Consider the following 22,132-nt stretch of genomic DNA (forward strand, 5'->3'; position numbering starts at 1 on the left):
AGAACCTTATGATTATCTTGCACCCAAGCAATCTAATAGGAATAGGGATGTTTCTCCCTCTTGAGCTTTAGATTTCCTGGAAACCAAAATTTTGGCATGGCCTTTCACTTTGGCCTTTCATTTTGTCACCTACAACAATATTCATCCCTCTATAGATCTCCTCTTGCAATGCTTGAACTTGTCTCTAGAGGGATCTAACCTTAGGAGGAACAACTCTAGCCCTTCCACCATATTCCCTTCATGGAGGCATCTTCTCTCTATATCAAAACCCACAACCACACAGTTCTACTACAAACTGCCTCACAGTCGGTGCTCTATCTACACACTCAGGAAAACTTTCTCTAATACCACTTGATGAGGGCACAACCCAAGACAAAATGAGCACAACAAGAAAAGGGGAGTATTATTATCAGAAGTGATACGTTATTACATTCAGTACAATAAAAATAGACTCCACAACATGCCCTATGGGCTTACAATGTTATCAAATTTTGGAGAAAAACCCTTGTCATAGTACCTTCTTCCAAACACCACCAAAAAAATTGCATTTACAATGCTAGAAATGTTCTTAAGTAACCCAAATTAGGTTTAGAGTTAGGAATACATTTTAGAATATGCAATTTGGCATCTAATGCCAAAAAAAAAGGTTCTAGAAAATTTGTCAGAAGTCAATGTAAAATTAGAAGAATCCAAAAATGGTAGTCCAACTTCCAGTAGGCATAACTTATGATCTAGGACTCTAATTAATGAATCGTTTACATTTTTGAAAAGCTCTCCAAGTGCTTTATAGCCCTATGAACCAAATTTTCTCATCCCCCATTTATTGGGCCCATATGAGGCCATTTAGTGCCTCAAATCTGACTTTGAAGTGCTCTTAGGGGGTCTCTAGGCAACTCAAGACTATAATAACTTTCAAACTATAAAGCCTTTTGATGTAATTTTTTTCTAGAGTGGTTTAAATTGCAAGTATAATCACCCTCTAACTCATCATAATTATGGCTCAATTACAAAATAGCCCATTTTTTGCATTGGCACGTATTCTAGGGTGCTTAAAAACTCTAACCTTGAAAACCAATAGTGGAACTATGAGAGTTGGAATCTTTATTTGACCCAAATGGGTATCCAAAAATAAAAACACATTAAAAAGAAAATAACACTAAGCATTTTTTTGGTTGATACATGATTACCCTTACACCACTGGATGTTCTTGCATCGAGCTGGAAATTGACATTAACATCCACTATGAACAGATAGAAGTAGAAATGGTGGTTGTGGAACCCTATGCATGTGAATGGACAAGAATGTTTCCCAAAACCAAGCTATAAAATACCTAGTTGAGCTATGAAAGACAACAATGTAGAGGTGGTATATGGAGTGCATACCTATTTAGGGGCGAAAATAGAATTTTTCCCAAAAACATGCCAAAATGTCAATGTGAAAGAACCTGTAGGCAAATGATTCAAGGCAAACATCAAGGTAAAAGGTAAATGTGCTGAATGGTCTCATAAAAATCAATGGTCTTAGAAAACACACTCACCTCAACTAGCTCTCATGTGAGCAGACCTCCAAACCTCCCACTCGCAATACCCAAATACTGCAGGGATAACTTTAAGAAACCCCTCTTTGGAAAAATGTATATAATTTTGGCGAATCAAACATTAGTTTAGAGGAAAATAATTAATTTCTATTGGCGAATTAATGTTTTTGAGTAGGAAAAAATTTAATTTTATTGGCGATATTTTTTAAATTGTATGAAAAATTCTATAAAATCCTAGCAATCTTTTATTATTGATGAAAATCATGGACAAAAGTACATATCCTAGAAACCATGATTTTATTATTGCTATTATTATATGGATCCTAATTGATTATCAAACTTGAAGGTTAAATTTATCACATTTTTATCATTATAATTTTTATTCAAATTATTAAATGGTTGTATGTAGGAAACATCCCTATTATTTATGATCATTGGAAGATCTTAAATCAATGACCTAAATCCTATGCAAACTTTTAAAAGGATACCAAGTTTTAAAGAAAGTCCCAAAAGTAAAGGCATATGTTCCTAATCAAATCTATTTTGGGCTAAAGTGAGAAAGGATAAGAGTTTCACGGAGAGTCTCTAGAATAGAGATGCATGTCAAATCTACATACTTAACAGGTAACCTAACTTCAATTTTTACCAAATATTGGCTAATATGAAATCAATTAAAATAAGAATTGGAAATTGTAGGTGAATATATATATACCACATGGAAAAAATAGATTGCATTGGCGAAGTCATCACTAAAATACAAATACTTTTGTATTATTATTGGTGATTTACATAAGCATGGGACCAAATTATTGTAAAGTGTAGGTAACATGGCTACCCCAAAAGTGCAAAAAAAATTAGCCAAATTTATGGTCCCTAATGGGTGAGATTAGCCAATTGGTGAATATTAGCCACTAAAGTTATCCTTGCCAAATAGTGAAATGATCTCAATTTTTGTTGTGTTTTTTTTATGAGCCTGATTTGGTCAAAATTTGGTCCGAATTGGGCTCATAAACATAAAAAGCCAAATTTGGTCTAAGTTTCAAACAGATCAGGGTCATAAATTATTACTTTTTAACAAGGCAAAAAAGGCCCTCGTAGAAATTAAAGATCAAAAATTGACCTCAAATGTATTAGTGTTTTGACATATTAGTCCAAACATTGTATGTTCTAACTTTATTTTTCACTTTTCTTATTATTAGATTTTTTTAGATAGTTGTAGTCTATCATTGGAAAATAATTTCTTTGGAATGATCATTGGGAAATAAGGTTTTTGGAAAGATATGTGTTATGCAAATTTCATCCTAAGTGATTCATCATCTGAATATAGATGCTATCATTTGCATCTTTCTCATGTTCGTGCTCTCATATTTATAAGACAGTGTTAATTGTTTGGTAAATTTGTAATATATATATATATATATATATATATATATATATATATATATATATATTTGTGACATTGCACCACTAAAATTTGTAACTAACTTATTATGATTGTGATTTTATTTTTTAGATCAAATCAAACAAATTCCATTATTGTTTAGAGTTTTTATTTGTTGATCTTAGCATGTACTACCTCTACACTTTTGAAACACTAACAATTACAACATATGTTGAATTTTGACATTTTTAGGAAGAATTAAATAAAAATAAATTGACTTAAAATTTACAACCTTATCCATAGTTCTTAAATGGTAATTTTATAATTAAATATTTTGATTCAAACTTTAATGAATATTTTGGGTTACATGTATCACAAGAATTAGTATTATTTTACATTTGTAACATTGCATTAAATACATTCAATTTTAGTTTTTATCGAGTTTCTTAATAATTTATTTAGATTCATATGTCAAATTATTTTCAAATTTTATATTGTCTTTCTTTAGAAGATTAAATGATATTTTTTGTTTCATTTATCATTTATTATGTTATATAGTAGTAAAAAAATTGACATATATCTAATCAAATACAAAAATGTAAGAAAATTTATGAACTTAAGATTGTTAAACATATTTTAAAAATCAAATCACTTGTAGACTCATTATTGCATGCTCTTCTAATGTCAAATAAAATTAAATACAAAACTTGTTAAAATTTATTTTTATAAATAACACTCATCATTTAATCAAAAATAAAATCTATTTATACACATCTATTTAAAGTTTAATTTATATTGTTTATACACATCTATTTAAAGTTTAATTTATATTGTTATTTTCGAAAGAATTCCAACTTTGTTAGCAGGAAAGAAGCTTACCCATAGTTGTGATATTTCTCCCAAATATTAGGTTAGTTAACTCGATCAAAGTTAAAATCAAAGTTAAATTCTATGACATACGTCATTTAAATTGCATTGTTTCCCACATTATAAGGTTGGGTGGAAACCTAAATTCTACTTTTTGAAAGAGGTGTTAAAAGCAAGCATTAAAGCATGAATAATGAAAGTAGCGAGAATATTGAGAGAAGCGTTCAAAACAAGCATCAACATTGCTTTAGATGTCCCCGCCTCACTTTAGTTTATTCTCACATGGTGCTCATTACTATATTCTTCTTACATCGTATACTTCACTTTAATCTGAGATGCTCCTCGTCATTATATTCTTCTTACACCGCATACAAATGAATGTAGTCCGAGCCAGAACAAACCAAATTCAGGATAGTTGTTGCATTTTATCTCTGCATCCCATTTAATTATTGCAATTTTCACGGTATTCTCGTTCAACCATCTGAGCAAACAATTTGGCGGTGTTATGCGAGCTTAACGGCAAGGATTTCAGTGCAGCAGTCATCGAGGTACACTACTCGTAACTAAATTTGCCTGTGAGTAGAGTTATGTTTCTGGTTGCAAATTATGTTTAATGTCACATTGCATTTATACTTCGCTCTCTTTCCTCGCTTCAAAGTAATCCTTTTCTTGAGGCCTCATGGCTTGATATTAGGGGAGGCATATTAGTTTCTGTCCATTTTATATTCTTAAATCTTCTAAATGGTATATTAGATTTGCATGAATTTTTTTAATTTTTAGAATTTAAGTTTCTTTTGAACATCAATGGAATTCTTTGTAGAGATGGTCAAACATCGGTAGGTCACAAAGTGGCTATCTCAAAGTGTCATCAAGATACTCCCTTAAAAATGTACAAATAGTTATTTATTCAAAAAATCAGTTCTGCACTAAAATGTTTAATACTTACGAGCAAATGTTCTAATAGATGTAGACAAATCTCCCAATACTAGTGCACAAAAGGACCAATTGCCAACAAAAATAACTTTAAAATGATTGACTATTAGTACATGTTTGATAATTTTTGAGGCTCCTTTGAGATTAGTAACTAAGGATTCGTGAGCACAAAAACATAATGATTAGCCCCATGTTAGTTTATGAGTGTTTTTCCCCTAATCAATACTCGAGATTTTTTTTTAAAGTCTTAGAATAGAAAGTGACCCTCAATTTCTCCTAAGCCAAAAGCTGGTCAAGACTTTGACTATATCCAAAACTAATTTAAATTTATAATATAATTGTAGACTCTCTCTTCAATATTAGTGATTGGCCTAAGGAAAGAAGTAATTAAGATTTTTGTCAAACTACTCTTTTACTAAGGAATGAAGTAATTAAGTACAAACATGTGCGTATGTGTGTGCATGCACACATACACATACACATAGGGAAACATTGCCCCTTAATTTATAAGTTTATTTTCTTATTATATTAGAATAGAATTCTAAATTATGAAACAATATAATTAGAATTATTTTGGATTTAATAAATTAAAATTTAAAGGAGTGTTTTAAGGGAGGGAGGCAGGGAGAGAAACTAACCTCTAGGATAGTTCTTAAGTGAGTATTAAGTGATTCAAGATTATGATATATAAAAATTATGTACTAGGTTTTCTTTCAATTTGATCTCTACAATTTTATCATATAAACAAATCATAAGTATCATCATAATTTCTACAATAAAAAAGAGAACCACACGTAATTATGACAATAATTTTCAAATCCCTATAATTGAATTTAATCTAAGCAATTTTCATCCTTATGATATTCCATATATTTTCACACAAATCCTTATATCGTTAGAAGTAATTGGTTCTCTTCTTCCACCTAATGATAATAAATGAGTAATATGTGATTATAATTTTAATTGTGTTATAATTTATTCTCCTAATTAATAATGATGGCATATGAAAAATATATTTATAATTATCACATTCTTTAAAATATTTATACAAATATGTCTTTTTGTGATTATGAATGTTTTCAACTAAAAGAAACAAAAGTGGACCATCAAATTGTACAAGTACTTAGTCATGTCTTTTCTTGCTATTTATCTTAACATTTTCTTTATCTTCTTTATCTCATTTTTTTTTTTTTAATGATTCCTATGAATTTAATGTTTTCATATTATTTAATAAGATTTAAAATGAAATATGTCTAGGGTCTATTTAAATTGGAAAGAGCTTCTTTTGGTATGTACTAGGTTGCACAGTCTAGTATGACCCCAATCCCACATGTACCAGAGGACATGTCAAAGTAGAAGTTTATAAATGGTGCTCTACTATGTAGATTCATACAACATTTTTTTTAATAAATGAAACATAAATGAGAATTATATTAATTTATAGAAATTAAGTTTTTTTAAAAGAAACCATAAAATAATTTTATAATAAAATAAAGTAAATATTCAAAATATAGTAAAATATAAATAATAGATAGATCACAGGGGAGAGAGAGAGAGAGAGAGAGAGAGAGAGAGAGAGAGAGAGAGAGAGAGAGAGAGAGAGAGAGAATGAATTAAAATAATACCCCCACCAAAAGAAATCTAATAAAAAAATATTAATAGGTACATGTGCAATTGAAATAGGTACATAGATTCAGATGATGAAGTGGCCCACCACTGAATGTTGTGCAAGCTGTCATATAGCACACTGTCCTTTTGAGATGGTAAGTTTTGTTTTCTTTTTTTTTTTTTAAAAAAAATTTATTAATCATCAAGAGGAGAACAAAATACAATAGCAGCCCAAGAGCTAAGAGTTAGCTCAAAAGAGCAATTCGAAACATCATAATCTCAAAATAAGAGAACGAGAGAGCAAAAAGAAGAGCAACAACAACAAGAATCAAGTGAGAACATTATTTTGGTCCTCCAACCAAGTAGTCCAACCTTGCACTCCTTCCATCCAGACAACCTTTTTCCTATCCAAACATTGAGCATACATATCCAGCTTGTGGTAGGGAGAAGAGTAGGTACGTAAAATTTCTTCAACCAGGCTGTCCATGGCTTTGTCAAAGGCAATTTTATCATCTAGAAGACTGGCTAGCTCATATCCATGTCGCATCTCATATATGAACATCTTAGCATGCCCATTTTTAAGGAATCTCAGCAATTTTTCACGTTCCAAGTTCATGATGTAGCAGACCTAAGACTTCTATCTATACCTTGGAATTTGGCTTCATTCCTACATTTCCAAATGTTCCACAGAATGAAGGATGAAAGAATATGTCAAAGAAGGTTAGAATCTTTTTTTAAACCATATATATAGCCAAAGATAATATCAAAGATATAGATATCCTTAGTAATAGAGAAGCCAAACATAAGCCAAATTTCTTTAGCAAAGGTACAATCGAAAAAATATGTCTCATAGTTTTTGGAACTCTGCATATAGAACAAATGTCAAAGCCAATATTCAGATTTCTAATAGGGAGCTTATCAAGAAGGAGCTGCCATTTAAAAAACTTAATCTTGGGAGGGATAGGAGACTTCCACAAACTGTCAAAGGTTTTCTACAAATCTGAGCTGCTTAAATTGCAGTACCAGATTTTGTTAACATGATCAGTCACGACATTATTAGAATTAAGAAATTTGTAAATTTCTTTAGCCTTAATCTTGGTTAGCAAGGTACCATCCTACCGTTTGAAGGAGAGATAATGATGTGAATCCACATCAACATCATAGGGAAGATTCAACGAGGCACAAGCATTCTTAATGAGATTGTAGGTTCTGATTTGAGAGGCAAGAAGATCAAATTTAGTGCATAACTCATGCCAGCTTATAAGAGTATCATGATCTAGGAGATCCATCATGTATTTTATTCCTTTAGAGTTCCAAGCTCTCGTAGAGCAACCTTTGGTAAGGGCAAGAGGTTTATCAAGGTAGGTGAGGTTCCACCAGATAGAGCATTCCCCATGAATGGAATAATGGTGGTCAAATTTGGTTTTGTCAATTTTTTAATTTTAAATACATCCATTATAAAGTATTTCACCTAAATGCTAATAAATTTTTATTTTAATATTTAAAATAAAATATATTTTGTTGATAAGCATTAAAAAAATTCTAATATCATTGATAAGTAGGAGGTATCTTTCTACCAAATTTAAAGCAAATTGAAATTTTTAGTATTGAAATTTTTAGTATTACACTAAAATAAAAAAGTTGTCTCTTAATTTGCTTCTTAAACTGAAATTGATTTAATGACTCTTAATGTTGTCTTTTAATTTAAACTTAGGAAGAAAATTTTCATTTTAATATTTAAATTGGCTATTGAATAAATTTTTATTTTTAATTAAATTTTACATTTAATATTAAAAAATATTATAATTCTTTTTCACAAATTACCATTTTGTAATATCTTTCTCAATTTATCTATTGAGTGATTGAATTGTAATATAATTTTAAATGTTATTTTTATAATATAATAGTTATTTTTAATATTTTATTTTTTAAATATAAACAAGATTCTTTTATGAAAATCTATGTATAATTGAATTCTAATTTGTATTCATTAAATATATAAACCTAACTTTACTCTATAATTTTTTAAACCTTATTGTAATAAATTTAAGTTTTAATATTATATAATAATGAATTTAAGTGGAAAAAAAACCTTATTATCAAATACATTCTTTAAATTAAATATTTTTTTAAAAGTGTAACCTTTTTTAATTCTTGTAATAAAATTATAGACAATCTTTTTAGCTCATTTCTTCTGATGGTCTTTCTTATTTATTCCAAATATATATACAAACATAGATAACATATTAATTTATTATTTAAAAAAATTGGACAAAATTTGAAGTAGCATTTTTTTAGGGAGTGATCTAAAACAAAAATATGATATAAAGATAAAGATAAAAGAAAAATAAATCAACATTAAAATGTAATATAGATAATAAATAAATGCATCCAATTGAACAATAATAAGTTTGGTTTTAATGGTTAGTAGAGCACACTTGCCCTATAGTAGTGGGGTGGTCTTAAATTTCACTCACCTACTTGATCTTAACACATGATAATAATAATAATAAGACAATCTAGAGTCCAACCTATTCTACCTACAAAGAAAGTGTTTTCATTATAATTATTATTTTTTCCACATTCTTTCTAATCAAATTTTGTTAATAGCGATTTTTTTTAAAAAAAATATAACTTTTACTTATATTTAAAATTTTATATCTTTATAAAATTTACATTTTACTTTAAATATATTTTAATTTTAAATTAGATTAGATTTATAAATATCATCATTTAAAAAATAAATTATATTTTATATAAGTATTTATATATCCTTTTAAAGTTTAAACTTTTAAAAAGAATAAATTAATAATTGTGAAAATGTTGTCACTACAATTATTTTTGTTTCTTCTTTTTCTCCAATCAAATTGGTAATAGCAAATTTTCTCTTTAAAATATAACTTCTTATACTTAAAATTTTATATCTGTATACAATTTAAATTTCACTTTATTTTTTCAAAAGTTGGATTATATTTATAAATCTAGTCATTTAAAAAAATCATATTATATTTTATATAAGTAATTATATATCCTTTTGTTATTCAATTAAAATTGAAACAAGAGTTGTTTATCTTTTATTGATTTCAATGACTTATTATTATTAAATTAGATTAGATTTATACATTTAAAATTACTTTTAATACTACCATTTTTTATACATTTTAATCAAATAAAAGTATATTTATTCATCCTATTTCTTTAAAGAATGTGATTTTTTAAAGATAAAAGGTTTGATGACTTGTACTTCTATTAAACTAGATAGAGTTACAAATGTGATTACAAACTGTAAAAGCAAGTAAAGAGGGCATCAAAAAAGATGACCAAAGAACCAATCCACCCTCACACATTCTCAATCTAGATGACCAAAATGGGGAGGAAAAGTAAAACATTGATTATAAGATAAACACCCAAAACATATTGCATAAAAGAGACCAAAAAGAAGAGTGATTACAATGCAAAACTACCTCTGCATCTCCCTTGGTTTGTTAGCATATCTACCATATCTACCAACCCACTCTTCCAAAGAAAGAGTTTAGATTGAGAGAAGTGCTACATAGAAAGAAATTGGAATAAGCCAAAACATATGAAGAAAATTAGCAAATAGCCGCACCAAAAACCTCACCATCATGAAAAAAGAGACACCTCCCAACCAATACATGGTCTAGTTTGGAATAGGCCAAAAGCTAAAGAAGAGATGGTATATCAAGAATGTGAAGCTCCTCATCTTAACTCAAATTTGAACCAAAATTGGCCAATCAATTAGCCAAACCATTACCCTCCCTATAACGATAACCAATCAAAGCATTTGAAAACCTATGAAGCAATCTCCATACCTTTCCCAAGACATATTGAAGGTCCTAATACAATAGAGAAGTTCTAGATAGTGTTGATGTGATCAATTGTGAGTCCCTTTGAATGAAGATATGAGAAATACCTAGTTGTACAACCAATCTTTCCACTCCCAGAAGAGCTCTAACTTTAGCCTAATTAGTAGAACCATCGGGACTTCTTGAAGAAAATTCTTTGAACACTACATCATTACTATCCCTAATCACTCCATCGATCCTCAACCTTCCTGGATTACCCTTTGAGGCACCATTAAAGTTTAAGTTGAAAAAATCATCCCTAGGAGGAGACCACTTAACTTCCTTCCGTATATCCGTTTTCTTCCTTTTCCCTACTAAAACCAATTTGCACATGATAGAAACCTTCTTCCACCTATTCATAACCTCATTATCATAATTGGAGAACAATGAAGAAAGAGTCCTTGTCCTATGTGTATAAGCATTCAAATTCTCAATCACTGAATTCCCAATTTGAGACCAAACTTTATCAATTGAGGATACTTCCATCCAGAAATTCTTTTGTTGTGCTCCCATCACAAACCCTAGGGAATTAGAGCTGGAATAATTATCCTTAATTATGAGAAGAAAGAACCCTAATTTGGGAGAGGCCAACCTAAGAGGTGTGTAGACAATGAGTCAGGAAGAGGTCCTTGCCACCCCAATTTTTGAAAAGCTATAGACTAGCAAAATTGAGCAAAATCATAGTGTAATAAAACATGATCAACCTCTATCCTATGAGAATTATAAAATAAACAAGGAAAATTATTAGAAATACCCAGTTTTGCAAGTTTATCTAAAGTGAGGATTCTTCTATTCAAAGCCAACCATAAAAAATCTCCTCCGATAGGAAGTACAGTAGAGTATCAAGACTAATTTTAGAATCTATCATGTCTTCCACCAGAGATTGGTAACCATATTTGACAAAGTACCTCCCACTAATATGTTTAGTCTAGATTAGAAAATTGCCCTTATCACTCCGATAAATCCTTCTAGATTGAAGTTTAGATCTTAACGATACCATTTCCACATTGTGAATTTGGAAATAAGAGAAATCCTTCCAAACAAAACACTGCATACCATTAACTAAGGTAGAGGTAAAATAATGAGACACCTTCAAGAACCCCAAGAAAGGTTCCAAAATCTCATGAGCCCTTGGAAAAAGTTCCTAACAAAAGAAGAGGAATAACATTCCAAGATTAGTCTAGAAGGAAACCCTCTCACCTAAATTCAACGCCCAACATAAATGAGGAAGAATAGAACTTCTGCACTTCACCAAGAAATTCCACATTTCTTATCTAATTGAGGAGTTGACATAGTAATTATTTTGAGTGGATCATTAGAGTCAAGGTAAATTTAATTATGAAGATCTTAGCCCATATAGCATCTAGGCAGTCATTGGCCTTCTAGGCCAGCTTAGCACCAAGGGCCAAATTCTTCTTAAGAGGATTATGAAGACTTGCACCACTAGACTCTTTAGAGAAATATAAGTTATCCCAACAGATAAGCGGGATCTTCTTGCTATTATCCATATTCCCAGACCAAGTAAATTTAGTAAGACATTGAACTTCAAGCAAACAATGAAAGCCCTAGGCACCAATAAAATAGAATCACATAATTAGCAATAGTACTCAACACTAATGTGTTGAGAAGGATCCTACCAACCAATGATAGCCAACAAGCCTTCCATGAAGAAATTCACTCTCTGCTTGTTGATAAGATATCAGACCAGTAAGAAGATTTATAGTGCTCATGGAAAAAAATAAATACACAAGTACTTGCAAAGAGTGTGTGCTGTTGAGAATCCAAAATAATGTTGAATTGATCTCTTAACTAAATCTCTCATTTTAAAGAAGAATTTTTTTTCTCCTCAAAGTTAAGTTTTTGACCAAATGACTCACAATATGACTATAATGTAATTCTGATAACCATAAAATCTCTCAAAGATCCCCTCCTCCCCCCCCCCCCCCCCCCCCAAAGAGAAGAGAATCATCTACAAAGAGGTTATGTTTTAAGGAAAAGTGGGAGTTATGAAATGAAAAGCCCTTCCACAAACCAACAGAATCATATCAATCTTCTCAAACCTTCAACAAGTAGAATACACAAAAGAAGATAAAGAGTCACTTTTCCTAAGACCCAGGGAAGTAGAGAAGAAGGTATAAGGAGATCCATTAATAAGCATGGAGAACTTGGCTCCAATAACACAAGACATCACCCACTTGACCCACCCTTTATGAAAACCAAATCTGAGAAAAATTGACCTCAAGAAATGCCAACTAACCCTATCATATGCCTTCATAATATCTAATTTAAGAACCATAGTAGGACATTACTGAAGATGAATAGAATAAAGGACTTCGTGAGCCACCATTGCATCCTCCATGGATTCCCTTCCAAGAACAAATCCAACTTGTTGGTCAAAAACCATAAGTGACAAAATCTTGGCCAAACAAGATGCAATGGATTTTGTACAAAAATTATAAACATTATTACATAGGGAAATTGATTGGAAGTCCACAAATGAGAGAGAGAGAGAGAGAGAGAGAGAGAGAGAGAGAGAGAGAGAGAGAGAGAGAGAGAGAGAGAGAGAGAGAGAGAGAGAGAGGATTAACTTTCTTTAGAATAAGGGTAATAAAAGTAGCATTGAATTACCTCAACATGTTATAGTGGATCATATATTCCTCAATAGAAAGGAGAACATAATTCCCCATAAAGTCCCAGTATTTCTAACAAAAAAGAGGAGTTGTCCCACCTGCATCCAAAGCCTTATTAGATGCCATGTCAAAAACAACCTGTCAAACTTCCTTAAGGGAAAAGGGGTTCAATGGATCTTCATTATGCTGATACATAACCAATTTAGGAATGCAATCAAGAATATCATGATGACATTGAGTATGATACCCACCCCCATCCTTCAGTAAACATTCAAAAAAGGAGACTACTTCCTTACGAATATCTTTCTCTTAATCCAATATATTCCCCAAAGAATCTATAATCTAAGAATTTGAACTTTTATGCCTCTGGAGTTTTGTATAAGCATGGATGAATCTAGTATTCTTATTACCTTCAGCGAGCCAAAACACTCTATAATGTTGTCTCCAATACATTTCCCCCTCAATAATTCCATCTCCAACTTCTCCTGTTGTTCCTTTTGAATTTCATATACATCAGGGGTTAAACCATTTAAAGTTATAAACTCATTCTATTGTTTTTCAACTATTCCAAAAAATTCTCTTTCTCTTGGAAGATGTTACCAAAGGTGGAGATATTTGAAGCCTAAATAGACCTATTTAAGTATCCCAATTTATTTGCCAGATGAAACATCCTAGAGCCCTCTATAAAAGGACATTCCTTCGACCATTTCACAAGAAGGGAGTAGAATTCCTTATTAGAAAACCACATTGGTTCAATCTTAAAATATGACCTAGGCCTAGGGATGACCAGGTAGACTTCACAAACATATTAATCTGAGAATGGTCTGAACCTAAGAAGTTTAAGACAGAAGAGGAGCAACAACCCATCTCCAACACCCAAACTGAATTGAGAAGAAATCTATCCAAATGGACCCCCAAAAATTACATCCCTTCTATTTATTTAACCTATTCACCACACCATTAGTAGATTTACAATTCAAAAGAGCATTACCATCAATGAAATTCAAAATATCATGTGTGACTTTCAATGAAGGCATCATATCACCCACTTTATCATCAACCCCAAAAGAAGCATAAAAGTTACGTCCCATAATTACCATAGAATCTCCAAACTCAAGAAGCCGAGATAAAAAAAAATCCACAATCTTTGCTTCACTAGCACTAAAGTTGGGGCATAAACATTAACTAAGTAAAAATGTAAGTAGGATTGCGAAACATAAAGCACCATCCAATTAGGAGAATAATGTAATAACCTAAAGCTAGCAACAAGAGGATTTCTAAACCACTTCCAAACCTCCACATGCACCCGTCGATGGAGAAAAAGAGTAACACAAAACTTTCCAGCCCTTAAAAACCTTGTAACCCCTTCATTTGACAGTTTAGTTTCTTGCATTAATACATTATCAACATGTGTTGTAAATATTTGGTCTTCTAATATTCCACGACAAAAGCCTCATTGTTGCCTTAGAGATCTTGGTGCTCTCCTTCCCAAATGTTTTGCAATTAAGGTTGTTGCCTCTTCCTTAGGGGCCCGTTTGGAGAACGGAATACAAGCGGGATAGGCATATATAAATTCCAAAAATTTTGAATTCCTCGTTTAGATGCACCAAAACGGAATTAGAATACGAAGTAAAATAGGAATATGTATTCCAATTTTGGCCCAAAAATGGGGTTTTGCAATTCTACCGAAATAGGTGTTATTGGAATACGTATTTCTATTCCACTTTTTTTAATTTTAGAAAACATAAATTTTGGTGTCCACGAATTCCCATCAAATATTGGCTGAACTAAATAGCGAGCAGGAATACGTAGCCCCATTTTCTATTCCAGAATATGTATTCCTATTCCCCTATTTCTATTCCTGCAGCAAAACGGGCCCTAAGATTTTTTCCAAAATCAAAAGTACATTGAACCCAGCTACAATTTCCTCAGATGTTTTACTAGACTAAGAAGGTCTCCCTCGAGGTGATAGAGCATGCCAAGTGGGAGGCAATAGTTTCAAGAAAACGAGGAACATCCATCCTCATTCGTGAAGCAATTTCAAATTAGACTCCTTCCTCATCAGCGATACCGCATTTAATTTCCTCATCCACCACGTTATAAATAAGATTATCAACAAACTACTCCAAATAATCCACATTAAGTTCTTTAGCTAAAAGGTTTTAAATGTCACCCTTCAAAAGTTTAACATTAGCCACTGTTTGTTCAAAATCATTTGAAGTTAGTAGTTCTCCAACAACCCCACGTTGTTGATCTACACAAAGAGGAGGCATTAGATTTTTATCGATGTCATGAGGAGCAGAAACATCAATAGCTCCAGGTTGCGGAAAAAAGTCAACCAGAGGAAGAGCCTCCTGATCCAACAATTATTATTCTAGAATAATAGAATGAGGCATCGTTGACTCTACTACTCCCGTATTTGAAATTGGAGGACCCAACAGTGAATCCATTCCATTCACCTACCCTTGCCAATCCTGAGAAACCTGATTGCGAACATCCAACTCCACCAAAGACGATTCCCTGGACTGAATATTATTATCTGTGTTTGGAAAAACTGTCAAATTATTTATCAATTTCAAATCAATCATCCTACCATCCGTGGGAATCCCAAACTGAGAAGACAAGTTTAAATGACACCATTGTTGGGAGAATTTACAGTATTATCCTTAGAAGAAGAACCCATATTAGATCTTGCACGCCAATCAGGAAATGACTGCTACTCGACAAAATCCCTTTCATCCTTGATTCTAGTATGCTCGTACTGGGAGGTAAGGTAACCCAACCTGAGTTGTCTTTGCTTAATCTTGAAATTTTCATCAATTCGAATCTCCTGATGAAATTCACCACAGGAGGATTTGATAATGAGATAATTCGGCCACATCTTGTTATAGTCGATAAGAAACCCTACCCAATCCCCTTTGATCTATTTTTATGGGTTTCCTCCATGATTTCCTACGAAATTTGATGCTTTTGTCAGAACCTTGAAACCTCTGATTGCAAAAAGTACGATCGATCCTCTGTTTTCAAAAAGAAGGATTATATTTCCTCTATCCTCCTTATCACCATGAAAGAGTTGAAGTGAATCAGTGATAGTCAGATCGATCTCGCCATGAAGAATCGTTAAAAGATCTCCAAGCTTGGTCCACACATCTTTTATTTTTTGGAAAACCCATTGTAGGCAATCACCATTGCAACCCTTATTCGAATGATAAAATTTCTTCTTGAAGTTATGAAGATGGAGGTCACGTTCAACTTCATCGCCCCACCTTTGTCAACCCTGAATAGTCAGAACAGAAACCGATTCCTGACCTGCATGAACATGTACTGCAAAAATTCTCTGCCCTTACCATGTTGAAAATCACCTCTCTGTGCGATATAATAATCACATAATGATTTACTAGCATCGATTTATGGGTGTTCCTCCATGACTCTTGTCAATTTGATTTTCTAGCATGTGGGCCAATGCTATTACCATGTTTCCTCAATCTTAAGTTGTGTATCTTCATGGTAATCAACAATCATGGTTTCTTTCGCATTTAATTATTCTCCTCAAGGTGAGGTGCAAAATGATGAAGTCAGGGCGTCAATGCTCAGAGTGGGATAACACATCTCATTATCCCTTTATGAAAAATAAACATTGCAAGGTAAAATTTGTCTTTCTATAAAACATTGATGGGGTTTTTGATGTTAGTAGTGGTGGGCCCGTTGGCTACAAGCTTTCATCTAATTGGTGGTGGGATAACACATATATTATCCTTGTTTTTTTTCATTTCACTATTCCCTTTATACATAGGTATGAGATAGAAAAGCCAATTAGGTTCAACCACATGACTTCAAGCACTTTTAAGCATGTGGATGAGCTATTACTATATTTTTGAATCATAAGGTCTGCATATTCATGTTTATCAATAATTCCAATTTCTCTTTCCATTTCACATTTTTATTCAAGGTGGTATGTGAAATGATGAAGTCAGTGGGTCAATATTCAGGGTGCAATAACATGTTATGTTATGCTATGTTTCATGGTTTCATACACTCATTTTTTAACTTTTTGCAAAATAGTGTTTGATTTTTCGTTGGTAGCAGTAGTAGGCATGCTTACTACATGTTTTGTCCAAGTTGGTCTCATTATGAAATTGTGGTTAGTAAAGTGTTTTCATTTTTGGCTTTCTGCCAAACAATAACAAGGGAAGAAAGTCAAGCTCTTCATTGCCATTTTGGGGGCGGTAGGTTAACCTAAGATGTTTATCATCCCAATAAATTTTTTTTCACTAGCCTAATTTGACTTCTAGCAGCCATGAAATGATGCTAGTACCTAATTTTTAGTGTCTAACTGCATTTTTTTGCCATTTGAGTATAACATTGATGGACTTTATGCTTATTTACAACTTGTAGGGATATTTTATCCATTTTGACTATCAATGTGCTTCAATTTTGGCCTTCTTGCTGCTTCTTGTATGAATGAAAGCACAAAGATCAGATTTTGTTTAGATTGTATAAATCACACAATATGATTATTTTGAATGAAACTTTTAATAAATAATGTAAGCCACATAGCAATTGTAACAATGTGAACAAATCAAATGGTTAAAAATGGAATGAGGCAAGGACAATGGCAATGGAAAAGTGCACAAAATAAGCAAGAGTGGATATGCATATTGACAATTTAGTACTGAAATCGGTTATTATATCCTAGATGACATTCAAATGGTGTATGTTGAGATTCTGTAATGTTTAAATGAGATGCTTTGTGCTTAGTTTCATATGAATGGCATGTATATTTACAATTTTCAGTGTATATTTTAAAATTTTCCTACATATATAACTCTCTCGCCATATCCCGCAATTTCAGTTGAATTACTGTTTCCTTTGTATTTTTTTCTGACCTTAGTTGGCTTATTTCGAACTGCCAAACTTGAACATCATGAAATTTCTCTGCAAAGCCAAAATTTCTGGTTTAATTGTTTTAAGAACAAATATGATCAGAATGTATTCTCAGGAAGAAACAAGATTTTCAATATTTTTTATGCTTGTTTAGTTGCCCAATAATATAGCAACCAATTGCTATTGTTTAACATTATAAAAAATTGAGGTTTTGCAAAGCTTAATCTAACAAATCTAACAAAGAAGTACAGAATTTTTAGCCTCATCCCTTTTAGATATTGAAAGCCTTGCATTCAACAAGATAAATCATGTGAATTTTACAGGTCGCACAAAAGCCTACTTTTAATTTAAATGAAAACTACCGAGAACAAGTGACCAATGAAAGGTGTCCAGCTTGCAGAAAATAAAAAACTGCAAGCTTTGAAACGCAGGAAAAAAGATCCTCACTGTGCATATACCAAATTGCTTGTTTCAAATCGTTTCGTGACATTTACTGTACTCTTATTTAAACATTTCCCTGCGTTTCTTAGTACCAAATATTGTATCATGTTTGTTGTTTGTATTTCAATACACCATAATGGAAATAATTGGAGTAGAATTTAAATCAAATGTTTTCTTATAAATTGTCTAAATTTTATGCACGCAGAATGACTAGCCCATCGGTTGAAGAGCGAGGCATGAAGGCCGTTGTGCTTGACAATCCAAGTAGTAAGCAAGGGGAAACCCGAACTCTTACAGAGAGTTACAATGAACATATTCGTCCACTACTAGACGCAGTTGACACTCTGCGTGATCTAGGAGTAATGAAAGAAGGTATTAATCTTCCGAGTATTGTTGTCGTTGGAGATCAATCATCGGGGAAGTCAAGTGTTCTGGAATCTCTCGCAGGCATTAGTCTGCCAAAAGGTCAGGGAATTTGTACGCGAGTGCCCCTCATTATGAGATTGCATAACTGCGAACCAAGGGAATTACAAATAGCCGTTGAATACAGCGGAAAGAAACAGATCATTTATAATGAATCAGGCATTACAGAAATACTCAATTCCGTTACAGAGGAGATCGCTGGAAAGGGAAAGAGTATCAAAGACACCCCAATAACGCTCAATGTATCGAAGCCCAATGCTCCAGATCTCACCATGGTTGATCTTCCAGGAATCACAAGGGTGCCTGTGCATGGACAGCCCCCGGACATCTACGAGCAAGTATCAAGCATCATAAAGCGATACATAGCCCCCAAGGAGAGCATAATATTGAATGTATTATCTGCTGCTGTGGATTTCTCGACGTGTGAGTCGATAAGAATGTCCCAACAAGTAGATAAAAAGGGGGAGAGAACATTGGCTGTTGTCACTAAGGTAGACAAAGCCCCAGAGGGTGTGGTCGAGAAAGTGACAGATAATGCAGTGGAAATAGGTCTCGGCTATGTCTGTGTGAGAAACAGGGTAGGGAATGAAACTATTTCTGTAGCCAGGAAAAAAGAACGTGAACTCTTCACGACAGATCCCAACCTTTCTAAAATTGACAAGAATATGGTTGGAATCCCTGTATTGGCCGAAAAGCTTATGCGCATTCAAGAAATGAGTATCAGAAAAAGCTTGCCGGATATAATCAATAAAATTGACGCCGCACTCTCGAATAGGCAATCAGAACTGAATTCTTTGCCTCCCAGTGTTTCATCAAACTTTGCAGAAGCCGTGACAGAGTTCACGAGAGTCGTGGGTTCCATCAAAGGTATGTTGAAGAAGCTTATTGTACAGGGGGATATTGAGCTGTTTCCTGACGAGCCTGACATGCATTGCATTTCCTGCCTCCGTAGAATGTTTGAGAGCTATTCACGAGATCTATCAATTGCAATTACAGAAAACACAGATAGATTTCTGGTTGAAGAAGTAAAATTAATAGATGAAGCTCAGGGGGTTAGTCTTTCAAACTTCCTGCCCCATTCCGTTCTAGCCATTCTTCTGGAAAGACGGATCACATCTGTTTCAAAAAAGAGCACAGATTTAGCCATAAAAGCTTGCCAGTATATAGACAAGGTTGTATGTCGTGTCATTGATACGCAAACTCAATACTATCCAAACCTTCATTCAGCCGCACGCAGAGCTTTCCAAATTCTCATTGATAGGAAAAGGGAGGAATGCATACGCTTTGTGCGGGATTACCTCGATATGCAAAAGACAATTATCTTTACCTTAAATCCTGTTTATTTGGAGTCCCAGCGAAACTGGGAGGGACGAAAGAAACTGTTTATGTAGGCAATAAAGAAGAGTCTAATTACTGTTAAACTTGATGGGATTGGAGATGTCAATCTGAAAAATATGCCAAGAGGTAGTAATCAGCTGGATGCAGCGTTCGACATAAAGACGAGCACCATGGAATATTGGAGTGTGGTAAAGATTAGGCTGGCTGATGAGATTCCTCTTCATCTTCGCTTTACTTTTCATAAAATGGTTGAAGATGATATTGAGAACCTGCTTGTTAAGGAGGTTGTAGGAAGTGTTGAGTCAGAAAAGATAAGGGATATTCTTGAAGAAAGACCAAAAATAGCCACAAAGAGAATAGACCTTCTCAAGAGGATTACTTTGTTGAGAGAATCGAAATCTGCATTTTCCAAAGTCGTTGATAATGGTAAGCTTGGAGAAGCATAGAATAGCTTCTGCTTCACATCTCTGAAAATATTGTGTTTTTGTAATCAGGCAAATAGTGTTTTTGGGTTATTGCATTGAATAAAAATTACAGTTGTTAGATCTCTATCTGCACGACTCTAATGTGGAAGAGATGCCTTTTATACTTATTCCATCCCAATCTGTTTGATGTTGTTAGATGATCTGGTGAAATTCTGTGTTTTCAATCCATGAACTGTTCTTGGGCATGAAATCTCTCTTTAGAAATTACACTCAATAGGCTCTTTGAGCACTGCGTTTGTGATTGTTTATAATGAAATAAGTTTAATTTATAAAGTGAATAAAACGATCAAATAATCTCGTGACAACGAGTACTAGATTAGTCTGTTGGTTTTTGCTTGATGATCGACTAATGGGAGTATTGTTATTTCAAAACTGTTTTAGGAATGAAATCTTACAGTCAATTGGCTCTTTGCACACTGGGTTGTGCTTGTTTGTAATGAAACAAGTTTAATACGTAGAACAAATAAAATAATCTGGAATGCTACACTCTAGAGTTCTAAGCTTCACCACTATGGGATTTTTTTCGCTTCAGTCGTTACGTGAAATGAAAATTCAAATACGGTGACGAAACAAAATGAAAAATCTCTAAAGTCTAGCTTGTATTAGAATAAGAAAATTTCTATATTTTCAAATAAGTCTCCAATAAGCGAAAATGTGACTTCAAATTATTTATATTTTATTTTGGTTCAATATATTGTCTTTTTTGAATGTTTATTTAAAGATCATTTTTAACTATTTATTTTAGAGTTTAAATAAGGCGTATTTGTTTACTAATCATTATGTAACATTGGATGCATAAACAATAATAATGAGTCTCTCTTGCAGTGGCTGAGATGGTGATACACCCATACAACAATTTGGACAGAGAAGTATGTATAAACAACAATGATAATGAATCTGAATCTATCTTGCAGTGGCCAAGATGGTATTTCAACCATATAAAGAGTTGGACAGAGAAAAGCGTTGGATGGAAGGCCCATTCGGCTGGATAGCATGGGTAGAAAGACAATGAGATGCACAGGGTGTGATGGTGATTCAATAATAGCAAATGCTGCCATTACATCATTTTGTCTAATGTTGTCATGGATAGATATGCCGTCACTACATCATTTTGTGTAATGTTGTTTTGGATAAGTAGATGTAAAAGATATAATGTAAGTTATTTAATATAGTTGATAGATAGATATGATGTCTATGAATATATAAATGCAAGTATTGTAAGTTGTATTTATTCTATATAGCTTTTAGGCAGCTTTGTACCAAGCATAATAAATAATTTTATATTGGTATTTAAATATATTTATTAGACATTTATGGTTATTTATTTATCATCGTTTTTTTTAAAGAGATGTAAAAAAATGATTGAAATATATTTTATATAGTTGATAGGATGGATTTATACTATGATATTAGAAAAATCATTGAGTAAGAGGTCTTAAAATATGATGGAAATATATTTTATAGGATGGATTTTTACTATGATATTAGATAAGTAATCAAGTATGAGGTGTAAAAATATGATGGAGATGTATTTTATATAGTTGATAGGATGGATTTGTACTAGGATATTAATAAGTAATTGAGTAAATAACTTCATATTGGTATCTTATTACATTTATCTATTATTTTACATTTTATTTATTTATTTTTATTTATAAACATCTTATTAAATAGATAAAGAGGCAAAGTCATAATTTCTTATTTTATATGTTATTTATAAACATCTTATTTATTTGTTA

General features: G+C 32.4%; 1 protein-coding gene across 1 annotated transcript; it reads left to right on the forward strand.

The window, feature by feature from the left end:
* Positions 1 to 4,127: 4,127 nt before the first annotated feature.
* Positions 4,128 to 21,713, forward strand: LOC149547197 (putative dynamin-related protein 4A). The gene is made up of 3 exons (XM_089791545.1): positions 4,128 to 4,333; positions 18,353 to 20,334; positions 21,219 to 21,713. Exon 2 carries the CDS (start codon positions 18,354 to 18,356, stop codon positions 19,959 to 19,961), a length of 1,608 nt encoding a protein of 535 aa, XP_089647671.1. The 5' UTR covers positions 4,128 to 4,333; position 18,353; the 3' UTR covers positions 19,962 to 20,334; positions 21,219 to 21,713.
* The last annotated feature ends 419 nt before the right edge of the window (positions 21,714 to 22,132 follow it).

Source organism: Cupressus sempervirens, chromosome 7 (assembly GCF_028749045.1).
Source record: "Cupressus sempervirens isolate cs-2001-9-10 chromosome 7, ASM2874904v1, whole genome shotgun sequence".
Classification (NCBI taxonomy): domain Eukaryota; kingdom Viridiplantae; phylum Streptophyta; class Pinopsida; order Cupressales; family Cupressaceae; genus Cupressus; species Cupressus sempervirens.